The 13,926-nt window shown below is 38.1% G+C and overlaps 1 protein-coding gene across 2 annotated transcripts; it reads right to left on the bottom strand.

The window, feature by feature from the left end:
- Positions 1-1,262: 1,262 nt before the first annotated feature.
- LOC115744027 (18S rRNA aminocarboxypropyltransferase) lies at positions 1,263-12,036 on the bottom strand. 2 transcript variants are annotated; one of them, XM_030679100.2, is made up of 10 exons: positions 11,845-12,034; positions 11,693-11,721; positions 11,514-11,569; positions 10,819-10,884; positions 9,579-9,619; positions 8,829-8,965; positions 7,653-7,743; positions 6,809-6,880; positions 4,890-5,002; positions 1,263-1,577 (listed from the first exon to the last, which is right to left on the bottom strand). In XM_030679100.2, exons 1-10 carry the CDS (start codon positions 11,922-11,924, stop codon positions 1,456-1,458), a joined length of 807 nt encoding a protein of 268 aa, XP_030534960.1. In that variant the 5' UTR covers positions 11,925-12,034; the 3' UTR covers positions 1,263-1,455. The 2 variants fall into 2 exon arrangements, with proteins under 2 accessions (XP_030534960.1, XP_048128662.1); XM_048272705.1 differs by lacking the exon at positions 6,809-6,880 and having other exon boundaries at positions 11,845-12,036.
- Between the last annotated feature and the right edge of the window lie 1,890 nt (positions 12,037-13,926).

A 13,926-nucleotide genomic window follows, 5' to 3' on the forward strand; every position in this document is an offset into this window, starting at 1 on the left:
TGATGGTTGCCACTAAAAACGATTTCCCCTGCTGTAATCATTTTTAATAGTGTAGAGCTTCTAAAATAAATTATTTTAATGTTTCCCATCTCAAACTTAAAATCTTTTACAAAAAAAAGTGTCGTCTGAAAAAAGTCAAATAACATAAGAACAGCCTTTGTTGGCATTTTAACAAACACCTTTCATGCATGTCACTTTAACTAGAAGAAACGCATGACTGAGGCATCAAGTCATATAATCCGAGGGGCCTGTCTACCTTTTAATTAAGTTAAAACATGAAATTTCTCCAGTAAGAAAGAATGCTGCGGGAACCTGTTGACTCAAGCATCTCTATCAGATTCCACGGAAACAAAAACACAAAAATTCACAAAAAAAACAAAAAAGGCAAAAAGCTCGATGGAAACAGAGATGTTCTTCGAGCAATGTACATCTGATCGCATTCGATTTCCAGAAAATGTAGCAAAGACTTTATAGTCACAACTCACGCTTTTGACATGGGGCTTTTGGGGTTTTATAGCTGTTCGGGTCATAAAGTTTTAGCAGCTTAGATTCTTCTCGAGTTGTATCTTGATCATCTATTCACCGACGAAACAAATTGAGAAATGATGCTATAGTTGATCCGACATACTTTCAGAATCTGGGTTCACGGTGAAGAATTTGAGCTTAAAATAAACATTCACCTGCAAATCGAGCAGAGTCGAGTAACTCGCAATGATTGAAGGCTGAATGAGTCGAGCTTAAATGCAGGAAGTCAAGCTCAATATGGCTTGAGACGTGTGCCAATGCCAGCATAATCAAGCCAAGTCGAATCAACTCAATATAATAACACTCGATGTAGTTACCCACAACACTCATTGGGCGGTACCTTTTCCGATCCTCCGAATTAATCAGTCCGAGACCGTAGCCCCCATGACAAGGTCAAGCCTTTTAGGATGAACCGCTTCTCTGTGTATGTGTGAGAGAGGTCGAAATCCATTCAATCCTCTCTCTCTTCTCAATAGCAAAGTGCCTCATGTGGGCGCATAAGAGACGGAAAAGGAAAATTTTGCAATGTCTTTGGAGAAAAAACTTGCAAGAGTTCTTCAGCCGAGCAAAATTCTACCTTGCCTTTTCTTTTCTCTATCACTCACTCACGGGCAGATGCACAAAAGTTTCAAACAACCTACTCAAATAACTGCCGCGTGGCAGGGAGCAGCCCAACATGGTCCGAAAGTAGAATACTAAATTGCTGCTTTCACCCCATCTGCAAGCTTCATACCAGCGAATACAGAACCATAAAGAAAGCTCAATACTCAACCAATTCAAGCACAAAAACATCCTACCATGACATGAAAGCTGATCCTACCAAACCCGCTAATTAAAACTTCTTCATATACCTCAGAAGCCAACCAAAAAGATAAAAAGAGACAGGAGACTGTTGCAGCAAAAGCAAGAATGGACCATAGTCAACAACAGCTACTCGCTCTCGTCTTCACTGTCCTGGACGCCTAAATGATTCATATTCCTCTCAAGAGGGGGAAGGCCATCTTCAGAATCGCCCGAGTCCTCATCCTTGTCGCGGGATTCCGTGGCCGTCCCTGTGGAGGCAGAGAGTGAACATGGTTAGACTATGAATGACTGAAAGTTTTTAGGGCAGTTCTTCGTGAGTAGCAAAGAAAGAAGCACTGGATCATTGTCAACCTCTTGACTCTCCTCTATCAACGAACTCCATGAACAAAATTGAAATGTACTAACAATGTAACTTAAAAAAGAAATCTCTCGTCTTCCTCTTGTTTCAATGTGCAACATCTACTTATCATACAATTCCAAAAAATGTCCCCGCGTTATAAAAGGAAACACAAAAGCCATTTGCCGCCCCAAACAAGTGAGAATTTTCTTTTTTCCTTTCAATAAGCTTGAGAACACTGAAATATATCCCAATAATAAATCTGCAAATCAACTCCAAAGGCCTAAATCCATACCAAGAAGCGCTTCAACAAATTAAAGTAAATCAAGAATCTGTCTTCATGAAGAAAGGTATATCTCATTTGGCCTGGAGATTACCTCTAATAACTTCAAACGCGAAGAGGGCAAAAACTTTTAGTTAGTGATTCCCTAATTTTTTTTAATGGCTGCCAGCAAAAGAAGAAGATAATATAGGCACAAAGATAGGACTCATAAGTTCTAATGACTGTTTGACCCAAAAAAAAAAAGAAGAAGAAGTTATAATGACTGCATTAGAATCGCTGGTATTGCTAAAGTAGACGATATCAGTGATATACAACATAAACCACAATGTTCTGCATGGAAAATCATTCATGAGAGTTTCCAAGGTTTGCATTGTGCACACAGCTTATGTACATCTGTCGAGATAAATAAGCAAGGGATAAGTACACTAGAAGTCCAAAAACTTATCACGAAAGTGCAATTAAGACCTAAGAACTTGCAAAAAGTGCAATAGAGTCCTAAAATTTGTCAAATTGGTGCAATCGATTCCTTCTGTCAATTTTGCCCAAATTGGTTGCTGAAGTGGATTTTTAAGATATTTTCTCTCCTACGTGACGATTAGTGGCTAAAATAACATCGTTTTGATCCAAATAACATTTTTATTCAAATTAAATTTATAAATTAGATAAATTAAAAGACAAAAAAAAAAAAAAAAGGGAAAGGGTGGTGAACTAGGCAGTGAGGGCTTGCACAGCTGTCATTGCCGTTGCCCTGCCATCTTCGGCAAGGGCCGGCAAGGGTGGGGATGATCACCGGGTCCTAGCTAGTGGCTGGCGACTGTCGCCCAGGCTGGCCGGTTGCCAACAATCGTGACCTCGGCTGACCTGGGCAACGGTAAGGGCCGCTGGCCATCCCCCACCCTTGCCTGTCCTTGTCGGCGATGGTGGGGTGGCCGCGCTAAGGGCTGTACAAGCCTTCGCCGCCTAGTTCTTAACCCTTCTCTCTGTCTCTCTCTCTCTCTCTTAGTTTAGCTTTAAATTTGTACTAAAAATTATATTTAGACCAAAACGACGTCATTTTAGCCTTATATTTCATGTTTTAGCCACGTCATCGCCACATAGGAGAGAGAAAACATTTAAAAAAGCCACGACAGCATTTTCCATTAGTCAAGTAGGATGGAATCAATGGAAAGGCTCGATTGTACCAATTTGACAAGTTTTAGGACTTGATAGCACTTGTTGCAAGTTTTAGGACTCAATTAACTTTTGTGACAAGTTTTAGGACTTCTCATGCATCTGTTGAGATAAATAAAAAATATACAAAAAACATCTCAACTCTGTCAATATCATTTAGCACGCCAATGAAAGATCACTGTCAATAGGTCCTGCTCATAATGCTATGCTATGTCAATCAAGGACCACTTATAGCAGAAGCAGAAAATATGCATGAAGCAGGCGAGGGAATTGAAAATTCTCGACTAAATCTAAGAGATGCAAGTGGGTCGGATGATTATCTAATCTGATGCAAATCACAAGAGTCATATAAAGGAAGAAAATGACTACGCAACATGTCAAACTCAAAAACCACGCATGTGGTTTCATATTGTTTCGGTGACAATGACAACAAATTTCTCAGCACTAACTTATTAGGTGATTCTCTTTCATATATTGAATAGCAAACATTCTATATCACCACTTACGTTCTTCATAGATTTATTATATCATGACCCATTCAAAACATACCCAGTAACATTTGTTGAATTAGCTGTAGTGTTCATTTATTCTACTTGAAGTACACAGCATAATGCACTCCAACTCAATTACAAACATAACACATGTGGGAGGAATAAACAACACTCCATCAAAGTAACTTTTTAAGATATGCAATTTCTTTTAGGAGACATTGAGTTCATGAAAGGAATTTTTGTCGAAGAGATTTTACAAACACTGGAACTCAACTAAATATTTTTCTTCCCTTCTGAAAAAATATATCAATTACCCATCTGCGTCCTACATAGAAACTCACTAAGGGTGTAACTGAGTCAAGATACTCGCCAGTAGCTCAGGCTCAACTCAAAGATTACTCAAGATTGACTCACCTAATTTAGAGTTGAGCTAGGTATGCCTGGGTATCTTGTCAAGTCGAGTCGGAGCTCTCAAATATGAAGCTCGATTTATATTTTCGCGAAATATTTCATAATTTCAAAAGAAGATGGAAGTCCTTAAAATTACATGTATCCACGTCTACATAAACGGAAAATAACCAAGCTTATTAAGCTCAAGCTTGTGTGTTTATGTAACTCTGTTAAAGTCAAGTCAAGCTCGAGTATTTGGAATTTTTATTCGAGTCAAGCTCAAGCTTAATTTTTTATACTCGAGGAACTGTATCGACTCGACTCGATTACACCCCTAATCTCCACTAACAGTCCGCTGGCCATGTAGAGGACTGAGCTGTTTGCTTGACGATGCTGTGCATGAAGTGCTAAAATTGTATGAATTTAAATTGTCTTCATCTAGAAATCAACAGTGAAATAAATTTTTAGAAAGCAGCACATACTGACAAGCATTTGACTTACATGCACTTGACTTACATGCACTCCAGAGGATGCATGACAAATAATTGAAACACAAAATCAAGATTGCAGCATAGGGTGAACAATCTTAAAAGTCATCTGACAAGGTCAGATAGAACTCTTTAATAGATGCTGAAGTTGTCAGGTCCATGCAAAGTAACCTTTCACATAATTAACTCTTTTCTAGCGAGCAAACATAGCAGAACTAGCCCAGACAGAATGTGCATGGTTCAAAGTTTCTCATATATTCTTCATGATTGCTCGTTAGTGATGCCATAAAATTTGTACCATAACAGTGTAATAGACTATAGTTGCACGCATGACTCTCCTCTGACATGGCTCTTAAGTGACAAATAGAAGGAAGAGCTTTGAATCAACAAACGGAAAATACCTTCTATGCTGGCTGTGACCTTTGGAATTTCATTCTGTTGGGAAAGCCATGAATTTTGTACCGAAATAATATCAGCACCATTTTCACATTGAGAGTATGCTTTGAGAAGTTCCCTGAATTAAATAAACCCCCAAGCAGGTTATTAAATTGGTTATGAAGGTAACATGCAATTACTGCACCATATCAGCGGGATCACCCTGCAAAAAGTTATTAATGCACTAGACATTCTTTTTCGATAATTTCACAACCAACCTTTTCTTCCTTGGAATTTGTGACAGGCCAAGCGGGCTTTCTGTCAGTATCTCAACAATCTCAATGATTCCACTGTGATTGTGTAAATGATGGAAGAGACATAATCCTATTGTTAGGCGCAAAGAAAAATCCCCACACATTTAGCCCAACCAATGACAGCACAACCTAATAACCCAGCATCTGTGTTTTGAAAATCAGACTGCAGTAAGGCCATGTGAGGATTCATGAGTTCATTGATTGAGCCATCGGCCCAATAACATCGATATTTTAGGGGCTAAAGATACTAAACCTAATGGCTCCTGACCAAACTGACATCTGCTCCAAGTGACAAAATCTCACCAGCTTCTACACCTTCTTTTTCGATAATTTCACAACTAGCCCTTCCTTCCTTGGAATTTGTGACAGGCCAAGCTGGCTCTCTGTCAGTGTCTCAACAATCTCAATGATTCCACTGTGATTGTGTAAATGATGGAAGAGACAATATCCTATTAATATGCTCTTAGAAAAATCCCCATACGTTTAGCCCAACTAATGTCGGCACAACCTAATAACCCAGCATCTGTGTTTTGAAAATCAGACTGGAGTAAGGCCATGTGAGGATTCATGAGTCCACTGATTGAGCCATCGGCCAGATAACATCGATTTTTTAGGGGCTAAAGATACTAAACCTAATGGCTCCTCACCAAATTGGCATCTGCTCCAAGTGAAAAAATCTCACTCTTTGGCTTCTTAAGGGGATAAGTTAAATTCCCTTCTCCTTTTGTTTGCAAATTTGTGTAAAGTGTACACACATATAGCATAAGTGTGGAAGTATTATCTCATATCGCTTGACAACGGGTCCTAAATACTCTTTATATTCATGTGGTCTCCCTCTACCTACAAGTTTAAGCTTTAGGGTTGGACTTTCTAACATGGCATCAAAGCCTGTGCTAACCCTTTCGCGAATGTGCGTGGTAAAATTCCATGTGAATGTGCGTAGTCAAAAATTTCACGTGCCGCTCATAATTCGGCTTGCATGTGAGGAGGGGTGTTGAAGTATTATCCCACATCGCTTGACAACATGTCCTAAATGCTCTGTATATTCATGTGCTCTCCCTCCACCTATAAGTTTAAGCTTTTGTGTTGGACTTTCTAATAATAAGTATACATGCCTCGTTGCTAAGAGAATGCTCTGAACTGAAGCCTCAATAAATCATACAATCTTCCTGAACCATTGAAAAAAGCAGGGGTTCAAGCGCTTTTCTACACACACTCTCTTAAATTTTATCAAAGCCTTATCTGGCTCATCTGCCAACTACATCAACAGGGTCCAGTGGTCCACTTGATTCACTAGCATCCTAAAGAAGGAAATGTTTCTGGACTCAAATGTGGGTTTGTACCCAACTTGTTAGAATGGCTGGACCTATCCAGTACTGGAAGAATACCCAGGACCAATCCGGCACTAGAAGAATACCCAAGAATATAGATCCACAATAAGGTTGCCACAGAGGAATAATGCCTCCACAGAAATCATCACCTCTTCTAAACATCCCTTCCACCCTCCCCACATGCATACAAAAAAGAAAAGAAGACAAGAGTAGCAAATGAATATAGAGGAACAAAAAAAGAAAAGAAAAAAAACCTCCATGCAACCCCCATGAGAGAGAGAGAGAGAGAGAGTCCAGTACCTATTTAGAGAAAGAAAAGCATGACCCCACTTGAACTTTCCCAGCAACAAATTTGCAGTTTCCTCTTCTCCACTGCGAATGAACATCAAAGGATCAAACAGGCACCTATCCTTGTGAAATTAATCACTTCTACAGATCGAGAGACAAAACTGAAATGTCAAATACTGCTGAAACCTAAATTCCCAGAGACAAATATAGGGCGACAACCTCCCACAAGGAAAAAACACAAATTAAAGAACTCGAAAATGATATGCCACTGGCCAAAGTTAAAAGACTATTTGAAAAAGGAATGAATATTTCTCTTCTTAAAGACTAAACTAGTGGGCAACAAAATTTTAAACCCAACAACTTGGAAACTGTCTTGCTCAATTAATATAATCTGTGCAGACATATACCATCATAAAAAGGGTTCAAGTATTACTCATAAGTCTCTGATCTTATGAAGGTAAAGTTCTCGTCAACCTCTGAGCATGCTATACAGTATAGCTCAAATACTCAATCACCAACTGATGAGTCTAATAGTTCTTCTATCAGAGAGAACCAGGAATTTATGCCTGCTCAGCCACTTCAAACTCATGCAATTTCAAAGTTATCAATGACATTAATATCAACACAAAGCACAGACTACTACAGTTGCCGTATGGTAATCATGTGCTCTTGCAAAATCGCTCTCAAGTCTATTTTCAGAAAGATCAACACCAATTTCAGCTTTTAGTACACAAGAGTGTTTAAGAGATGGTATGAGGATCCAATGCATGGCATTTATAGTATATTGTATCATTAAAAATTTGTAAAGATATAGCAAAAGGAGAGGAAAAACATTTCCTTTGAGCAGAATAAATACCATATTATGAGAGCGGCAGATAGTGCCTCAACACATGATAGCTCACACGGTCGACCATAATTTACTGGGTTAGCTGCTACAAGCCATGGCACTGCAGTTACAATTGACATGTTGCTTTCAAGAAAGGAGTATAATATAGCAGATGAAATTTGATGAGGGATGCATGAGATGTGAATTACTATGAGGAAACCAAACCTTGATAAAATAAAAATCAACCTTCAGGATAAGTTAAATCCTCAAGAGAGTATGACCCCAAAAAAAAAAAAAAAATGATCAGGAGAAGGTTAAAGTTTATCCAGGGCAAAGAGTGAACAATACTTTTGATATTATAACTACAGCTGATAGTTGCATCTATAGCTGTTTCGCAACATTTAATAAGTTAACTTGATTCACAGCTAGAAAAAAGATTACCTCAGTCACTGCCTTTCTAAAACCTTCGCACATTAATTACAGACCGCAGATCCTTGAGAAAGAAATATCTGTGAATACTTTACCTAATTGCAAGTTCACGCGGCTCCAGCCTTCATATAAGTCGAGTTATATTTTACTTATGTTAATTTAAAAACAAAAACTCCAGAAAGGCACCAAAACACAACAAGAAATGTTACGAGACAGCATTTTCTTTCTTATTGGACTGACCGAGTCCTAGTCCTAAAATAATGTCAGTAAGCTATTTAGGTAAAAACAGATGAGCCATAACTAGAACAACTTACTCAGAGAAAAGGTCCTTTATTGTTACACTCATTGTATGTGATTTGCCGTAGCAACATGTATCAACTTCAGATTCTTTGGAAGCCTAAAACATTACATGAGAAAAGAACTACTGGACAGAGCACTTTTTTTTTTTTTGGGGGTCAAAACAGACAGCACTTGACTAAGCATAAATTTGAAGAAGATATTAATGTGTAGTATTCTACAATCCCTTTCCTTGTCAGCTATTGTTAATCTTCGAAGGTGCAGATTGGTAAAGGTTACTATGAAAAGCAAGAAATTCATGGGAAAGAAGTCAACACACTGCCAAAAGAGATGAAAATAAACATATAAGACGCCCAAACATTCAGATAAATTCATAAAGAATATGAACTTCAGCAACAAAATCCACGAGTCTGTATAGACTGCATCGACTGTGTGACATGTGACTAATCAGAAAATAAATTGACAAACAAAGGACCATACAGAGGCGTGGAGAAGAACACCGCAGTTTTATGAAAGGTACATCACTCAAGCGTGCCCACGAACAGTCAACGACAGCCAATCCTTTCTTCTTGATTAAGTTGTAGTCTTCTTTCGAGACACACTGTTTCCCAACAGGACTGTATGAAATATAGTATAAGAGTCAGTGCATCTCTCCAGGATAAGACTCAGTTTTTATGAATGTAATCATAGGATGGTTCCAAATTAAATATTCCAAGAAGTGCTTTTGCTTGATAGTGGCTCTAAGACTCCAACAAAGCATGCTAGAAGCTTCGATTTTTGAGACATGATAGCTATAAGAGATCAAGATATTGATCTTACCAAATTATCTAAACATTTGATTGAAAAGTTGAATTAACTCCATCAGGTTAGAACATATTCTACAACAGCTCCATAAGCATACGTGACACCTACAATGCAAAAGGTATGATAAAGCACATATGAACTGTTAATGAGTGTATTCGGTTAAAAGGTATTTCTGTCTTTCTGTACTACCATCATATGTTCTAAATATACTAGAACGCCACAGTGGATGAAGGATTTTTCAGTTTCTCTCCTCTCTACTCTTCACTTTTCTCTTGTTCTTTTATCTTTCACATGGCAACAGAGAATTCAAACGAGAAATCGAACGCTCCTTCATGCACTAATAAAAATGAACATACGATGGTAGCACATGAAGACAAAAAGACCATACATTCACAAACATGAACCGTTACATTGATCCTTACATACCTCAAAGCAATGCCACCAAATCCACTATTCACGCGCAGCTCCTGCAAGGTTTTTTCATCAATCAAATGACTGCATTTAATAAACAGTTTATCACACAGGACTTCACAAGGTATCCAGAATCATCTTTATATCATAAAATATCGTGCAAATAGCATCTTACCAATCATAATATGTCCAACTAAATCATATACAATTATATGCCGATTTGCAGAGAAAAAAGCACCCATTCAGCATATTGCCTTCATGTCAGGCAACTTTAGCTAATTTTTTGTCCTAGTTTTATATCAGTGACTCTGGAAATCACTATGCATTGTCCTATATAATTCCTGGCTAGTTCAGTTGAAACAAGACAGACAAAATCGTACCTCAAGAGACTAATTCTACTCAAGCACTTACAAAGCATCAAAAGTATATTACACTTCAAGCAATGTTGGACCTCAAAAGAGCAGCTAAAATACATTGATAGATTGCAGTCTCGAGGTTCTAGCAACTACAGCTATCCTCTCTGCATGGACTAGTTGGAAAGAAGGCTTTTTGAATTTGGGTCCTACGTTGAGCTGATTAAGAAAGATGGCATAAAGAATGGTCTGAAATTTCATCCCAATCTTGCGCAGGTAATGCTCCAGTGCTCCCAAATCCCAGAAAAGGCTCCACACCTCCAACAAACCAACTAGAAGCTCTAATAAACTAACTGATCCAAAGCAAGTAAAAGAAACCAACTGCAAGCTCTACCAAATCTTCTGAAGAAAGGAAGGGGCAGAAACTCCTCATCCATGGACTGAACACCGTAATAGTCAGAGAAGGAAGATGCCAGTGGACAGATATGCTAGATATTGATGCCGTTCAAGGAAAAAGGAATGGAACATATTAGCTTTTATATACATATAAGTACTCAGTGGATGTAGACTAATTTCTCTCAAATACTATGAACTTATTTGGTTTTTGGCTGGTTTATTTGCTGACATGGTATTAGATGTTCAAAAGGCACTTTCACAAAATTCAACATTCACAATTATCTTCTAACTAGTGTGGACTCATTTGGTTTTGGGGTTGTTTAATTTGCTGACATTCGATAACCTGCATTAAATGTTCAAAAGTCACTTTAGCAAAACATATTATCAATAGAATGGTCACTCCAAATGCGGCTTGAAGTATTTTTTCATGGAAAGTAAAAGGCATCATAGCGATGATATGCATAGAGGAGAATAAACTGGACAGCAATTTTGAAGCAGATACTTTCTTTTAATAAGCCAAATCTTGAAAGTTTCCGTCCCGTGCACCTTTTCACATCACATTGCCCAAAATCCTGGGGAAAAGAACCATAAGACAAATGAGTCCAACAATGCAAACAATGCAGCAAGATATTACATTGATAATGCATATCTATGGAGGTTTATTTCAATCATTTTCAGAGAAAATCAATCCATGATTGTTCAGTAATAATAACTGATCGTGGAATTCAATGAAGCACTTAATCGTAACAAGTAACAACGATACCAACGGGAAGTATGCTCCTCTACATCTTACTAATTTAATCTAAATAAAATAATCCTCATTTGTACCTTTGAGCACAGAAGGTCTGGATCAAGAAATCCAGCAGAGATAATTTTATCTTTTTCCATGTAAGAGAAACACCATATTGCGAATGCTGACAAAAGATTTTTTATGCCGAAGGCAGGTAATTAAAAACAAAGTGGCACGGCAAATTTTACAGAAGCCAAGTTGCTTTTCAATCACCCAATTCTCGAGCCACATTCATAAGCTACACAGGCCATGTTTCATCAATGAAATTGTAACGAATCCACCATTGGAGACAAAAGAGATTATTAGTGAATACAATTAAGAGATAAACGAATTTCCACAGACGCTAGTAATTTTACCCAAAATCCATAACCAGTTATGTTGACTATTTTGAAGGTTATATAAAAGGCATACCCACATTGCAAGCTGAATTCTGGGCACTGTACTCTCCTCCTCCTCCTCCTTATCAACTGTGAAAGAAAGAATCTCGTTAAGACTCTATACAGAACAACAACTATTTGAGATCGCCAAAGCATATGATCAAACAGTTGGTATGCGACTACAAAAACTGTTAAGAAAGAGGAGGGGCTAACCTGGGTCGCTCGGTAGAGACTCATCTTCCCTGCAAAAGACACTAAAACAGTTGAAAAATAGTCCAAAAAAGTTTTGGGGAAACAAAGACACAGAGCCACAGACAGAGAAGAAAAAGGAAGAGAACTCGAGTGCTCCAAAGCAGGTGAATTACCTCACAGCCTGATGGGTTTTGCTGGATTGCCCTCTTTGACTGTGATGGTCCTTGAATCGTCCACTTCTGCTTTTGCCCATGATCAAAGAAAGAATGTGAGAGAGCGCTTCTGTTGCGTTGGTTTCGAGCACCTGCTGCTACCGCTAAAGCCAGGAGCCCCACGCTAAAAGGTGTCCGTGTCTTTGCGTCCTCGGGTCTGCGACGGTAGTAACCTAAACCGGGCGACCCGGACAGCATCCACATCGGTGACCGGGTGAGCACCGGCCCAGTTCAATCCGAGAACCAGACCGAACCGAACAATTCAAGGCCGATGCGATTCCCAAAAACTAAACATGTTCCTTAAAAAACAATATAATCACTGGACTCATATATAGTCTAAAATGAAATAGTGCAACATTAAGGCTTCTTTTGAATGATTTGAAAAATATTTTCCTGAAAATAATCGCTTGTATCATTTAAAATAATTAATCAAATTCATTATCGATAATTATTTATCCCTAAATATTTTTTTAGAACAATGAAAATATTATGCGTCATTTATTTTTATAAGCAACATAAATGACTATTTGTAATAAAATACTTTACAAATCATTCATTTTTTGTGAAATAAATAGAGCCTTTTGTTCTAAATATTTTTTACTTTTTTAACAAAACAAACAATGGATCGGTTCCCAAAACAGTCTATTCGATCCCAATTCTAGTGTTTTTGGGAAAATTTTAAAAAAGAGCTTAAACTACTATCATTTTCTCAAATAAGGATTTAAAGTGAATCTTATTTCAAATATGATTTGAAAAGCCCTCACTTTCTTAAAGACTGGCTTAAAGTGGATTTTTTTTAAAAAAAATAAGGGCTTGAATGGTTATGTCATTCTAAAAAAAAGGCCTAATCTTACTGATCGATCAAAGGTATTATTTTTTTATTTTTTACCTTTTTCATTTCTTTTTGTTTCTTTATTGAGGCCCCTAGGGGTCCCTTGCCTAGGCTCTCACTCGGGCTTATCCGGTGGCCGATCATTAGTTAAGACTAGTCACTGGCGAAAAGGAAGGGAAAAAATAAAAAGAAAAGGAAAAATAAAAATGTAAGGGACAAAAATACCCTTATTTGCCTACTCTAAGCACTTATTTAAAAGGGTTAATACCATGAAAAACCCTAAACCGGTACACCCGTGACAAATTTACCCCAAACTATTTTTTTGACCACGAAAAACCCCAAACCGGTACATATGTGACAAATTTACCCCAAATTATTTTTTTTACCACCAAAAACCCTAAACTGGTATATTTGTGACAAATTTACCCTAAACTAATTATTTTGACCACGAAATACCCTAAACCGGTACACATGTGACAAATTCACCCCCCGTTAAATCGTCACTTTGTTTTGGCTTTTGGTCCGCTACGGTATGGGAGGAAACAACCCTTGGTGCTCCACCCATCCGTGCGCTATGGATGGTGTCATCGTACAAGAAGAGACTATTGAAGGAAGGAGGTTCACGATTTGACATAAATAGGTAAGCCTTAGGAGCAGCCGGCGGCGAAGATCCCGACCATGGAGACCATGGGGATAACCCGGTAACAATGATACGGAAAGCAAGTCTTCGATCTTACAAAGAAATGCGATGGCTCGAAGACCTCGTCTCTAATGCTTTTGCCTTCCACGAGACCGTACCTGTCGGATCCGAAGATCGCCTATCTCAAATTGATAAACCTGTAACAAATAGAAGGTTAAAACCCCATATTGGTATACCCGTCAACTATCACATGTCACTAAATCAACAATTTGATAGTTAAATTTAATAAAAATTAACGGAGGGTAAATTTGTCGCATGTGTACCGGTTTATGATAAATTTGTCACATGTGTACCAGTTTAGGGTTTTTTGTGGTCAAAAAAATAATTTGGGATAAATTTGTCACAAATGTACCAGTTTGGGGTTTTCCATGGTATTAACCCTATTTAAAATAAGATTAATTTTATGCTTATTTGAACATTTTCCTTTTTTATAACCGATCCATTCTGGAAACCGGCCCGGCCCGATCCCTCCCAGCTGTGCTTGCCAGTAAGGGCTTGCAATGGAGAAGAG

The sequence above is a fragment of the Rhodamnia argentea genome, chromosome 11 (genome assembly GCF_020921035.1).
Source record: "Rhodamnia argentea isolate NSW1041297 chromosome 11, ASM2092103v1, whole genome shotgun sequence".
Lineage (NCBI taxonomy): Eukaryota > Viridiplantae > Streptophyta > Magnoliopsida > Myrtales > Myrtaceae > Rhodamnia > Rhodamnia argentea.

Bases quoted from the DNA above. Each gene is read 5' to 3' on its own strand.
- LOC115744027 (XM_030679100.2), bottom strand. From the start codon at position 11,924: ATGGGCAAAAGCAGAAGTGGACGATTCAAGGACCATCACAGTCAAAGA. The intron at 10,885-11,513 runs GTATGCCTTTTA...TCTTTTCCCCAG, and splicing joins GAATTCAGCTTGCAATGTGG to GATTTTGGGCAATGTGATGT. The intron at 7,744-8,828 runs GTATGGTCCTTT...TTGTAACTGCAG, and splicing joins GTGTTCTTCTCCACGCCTCT to TGCCATGGCTTGTAGCAGCT.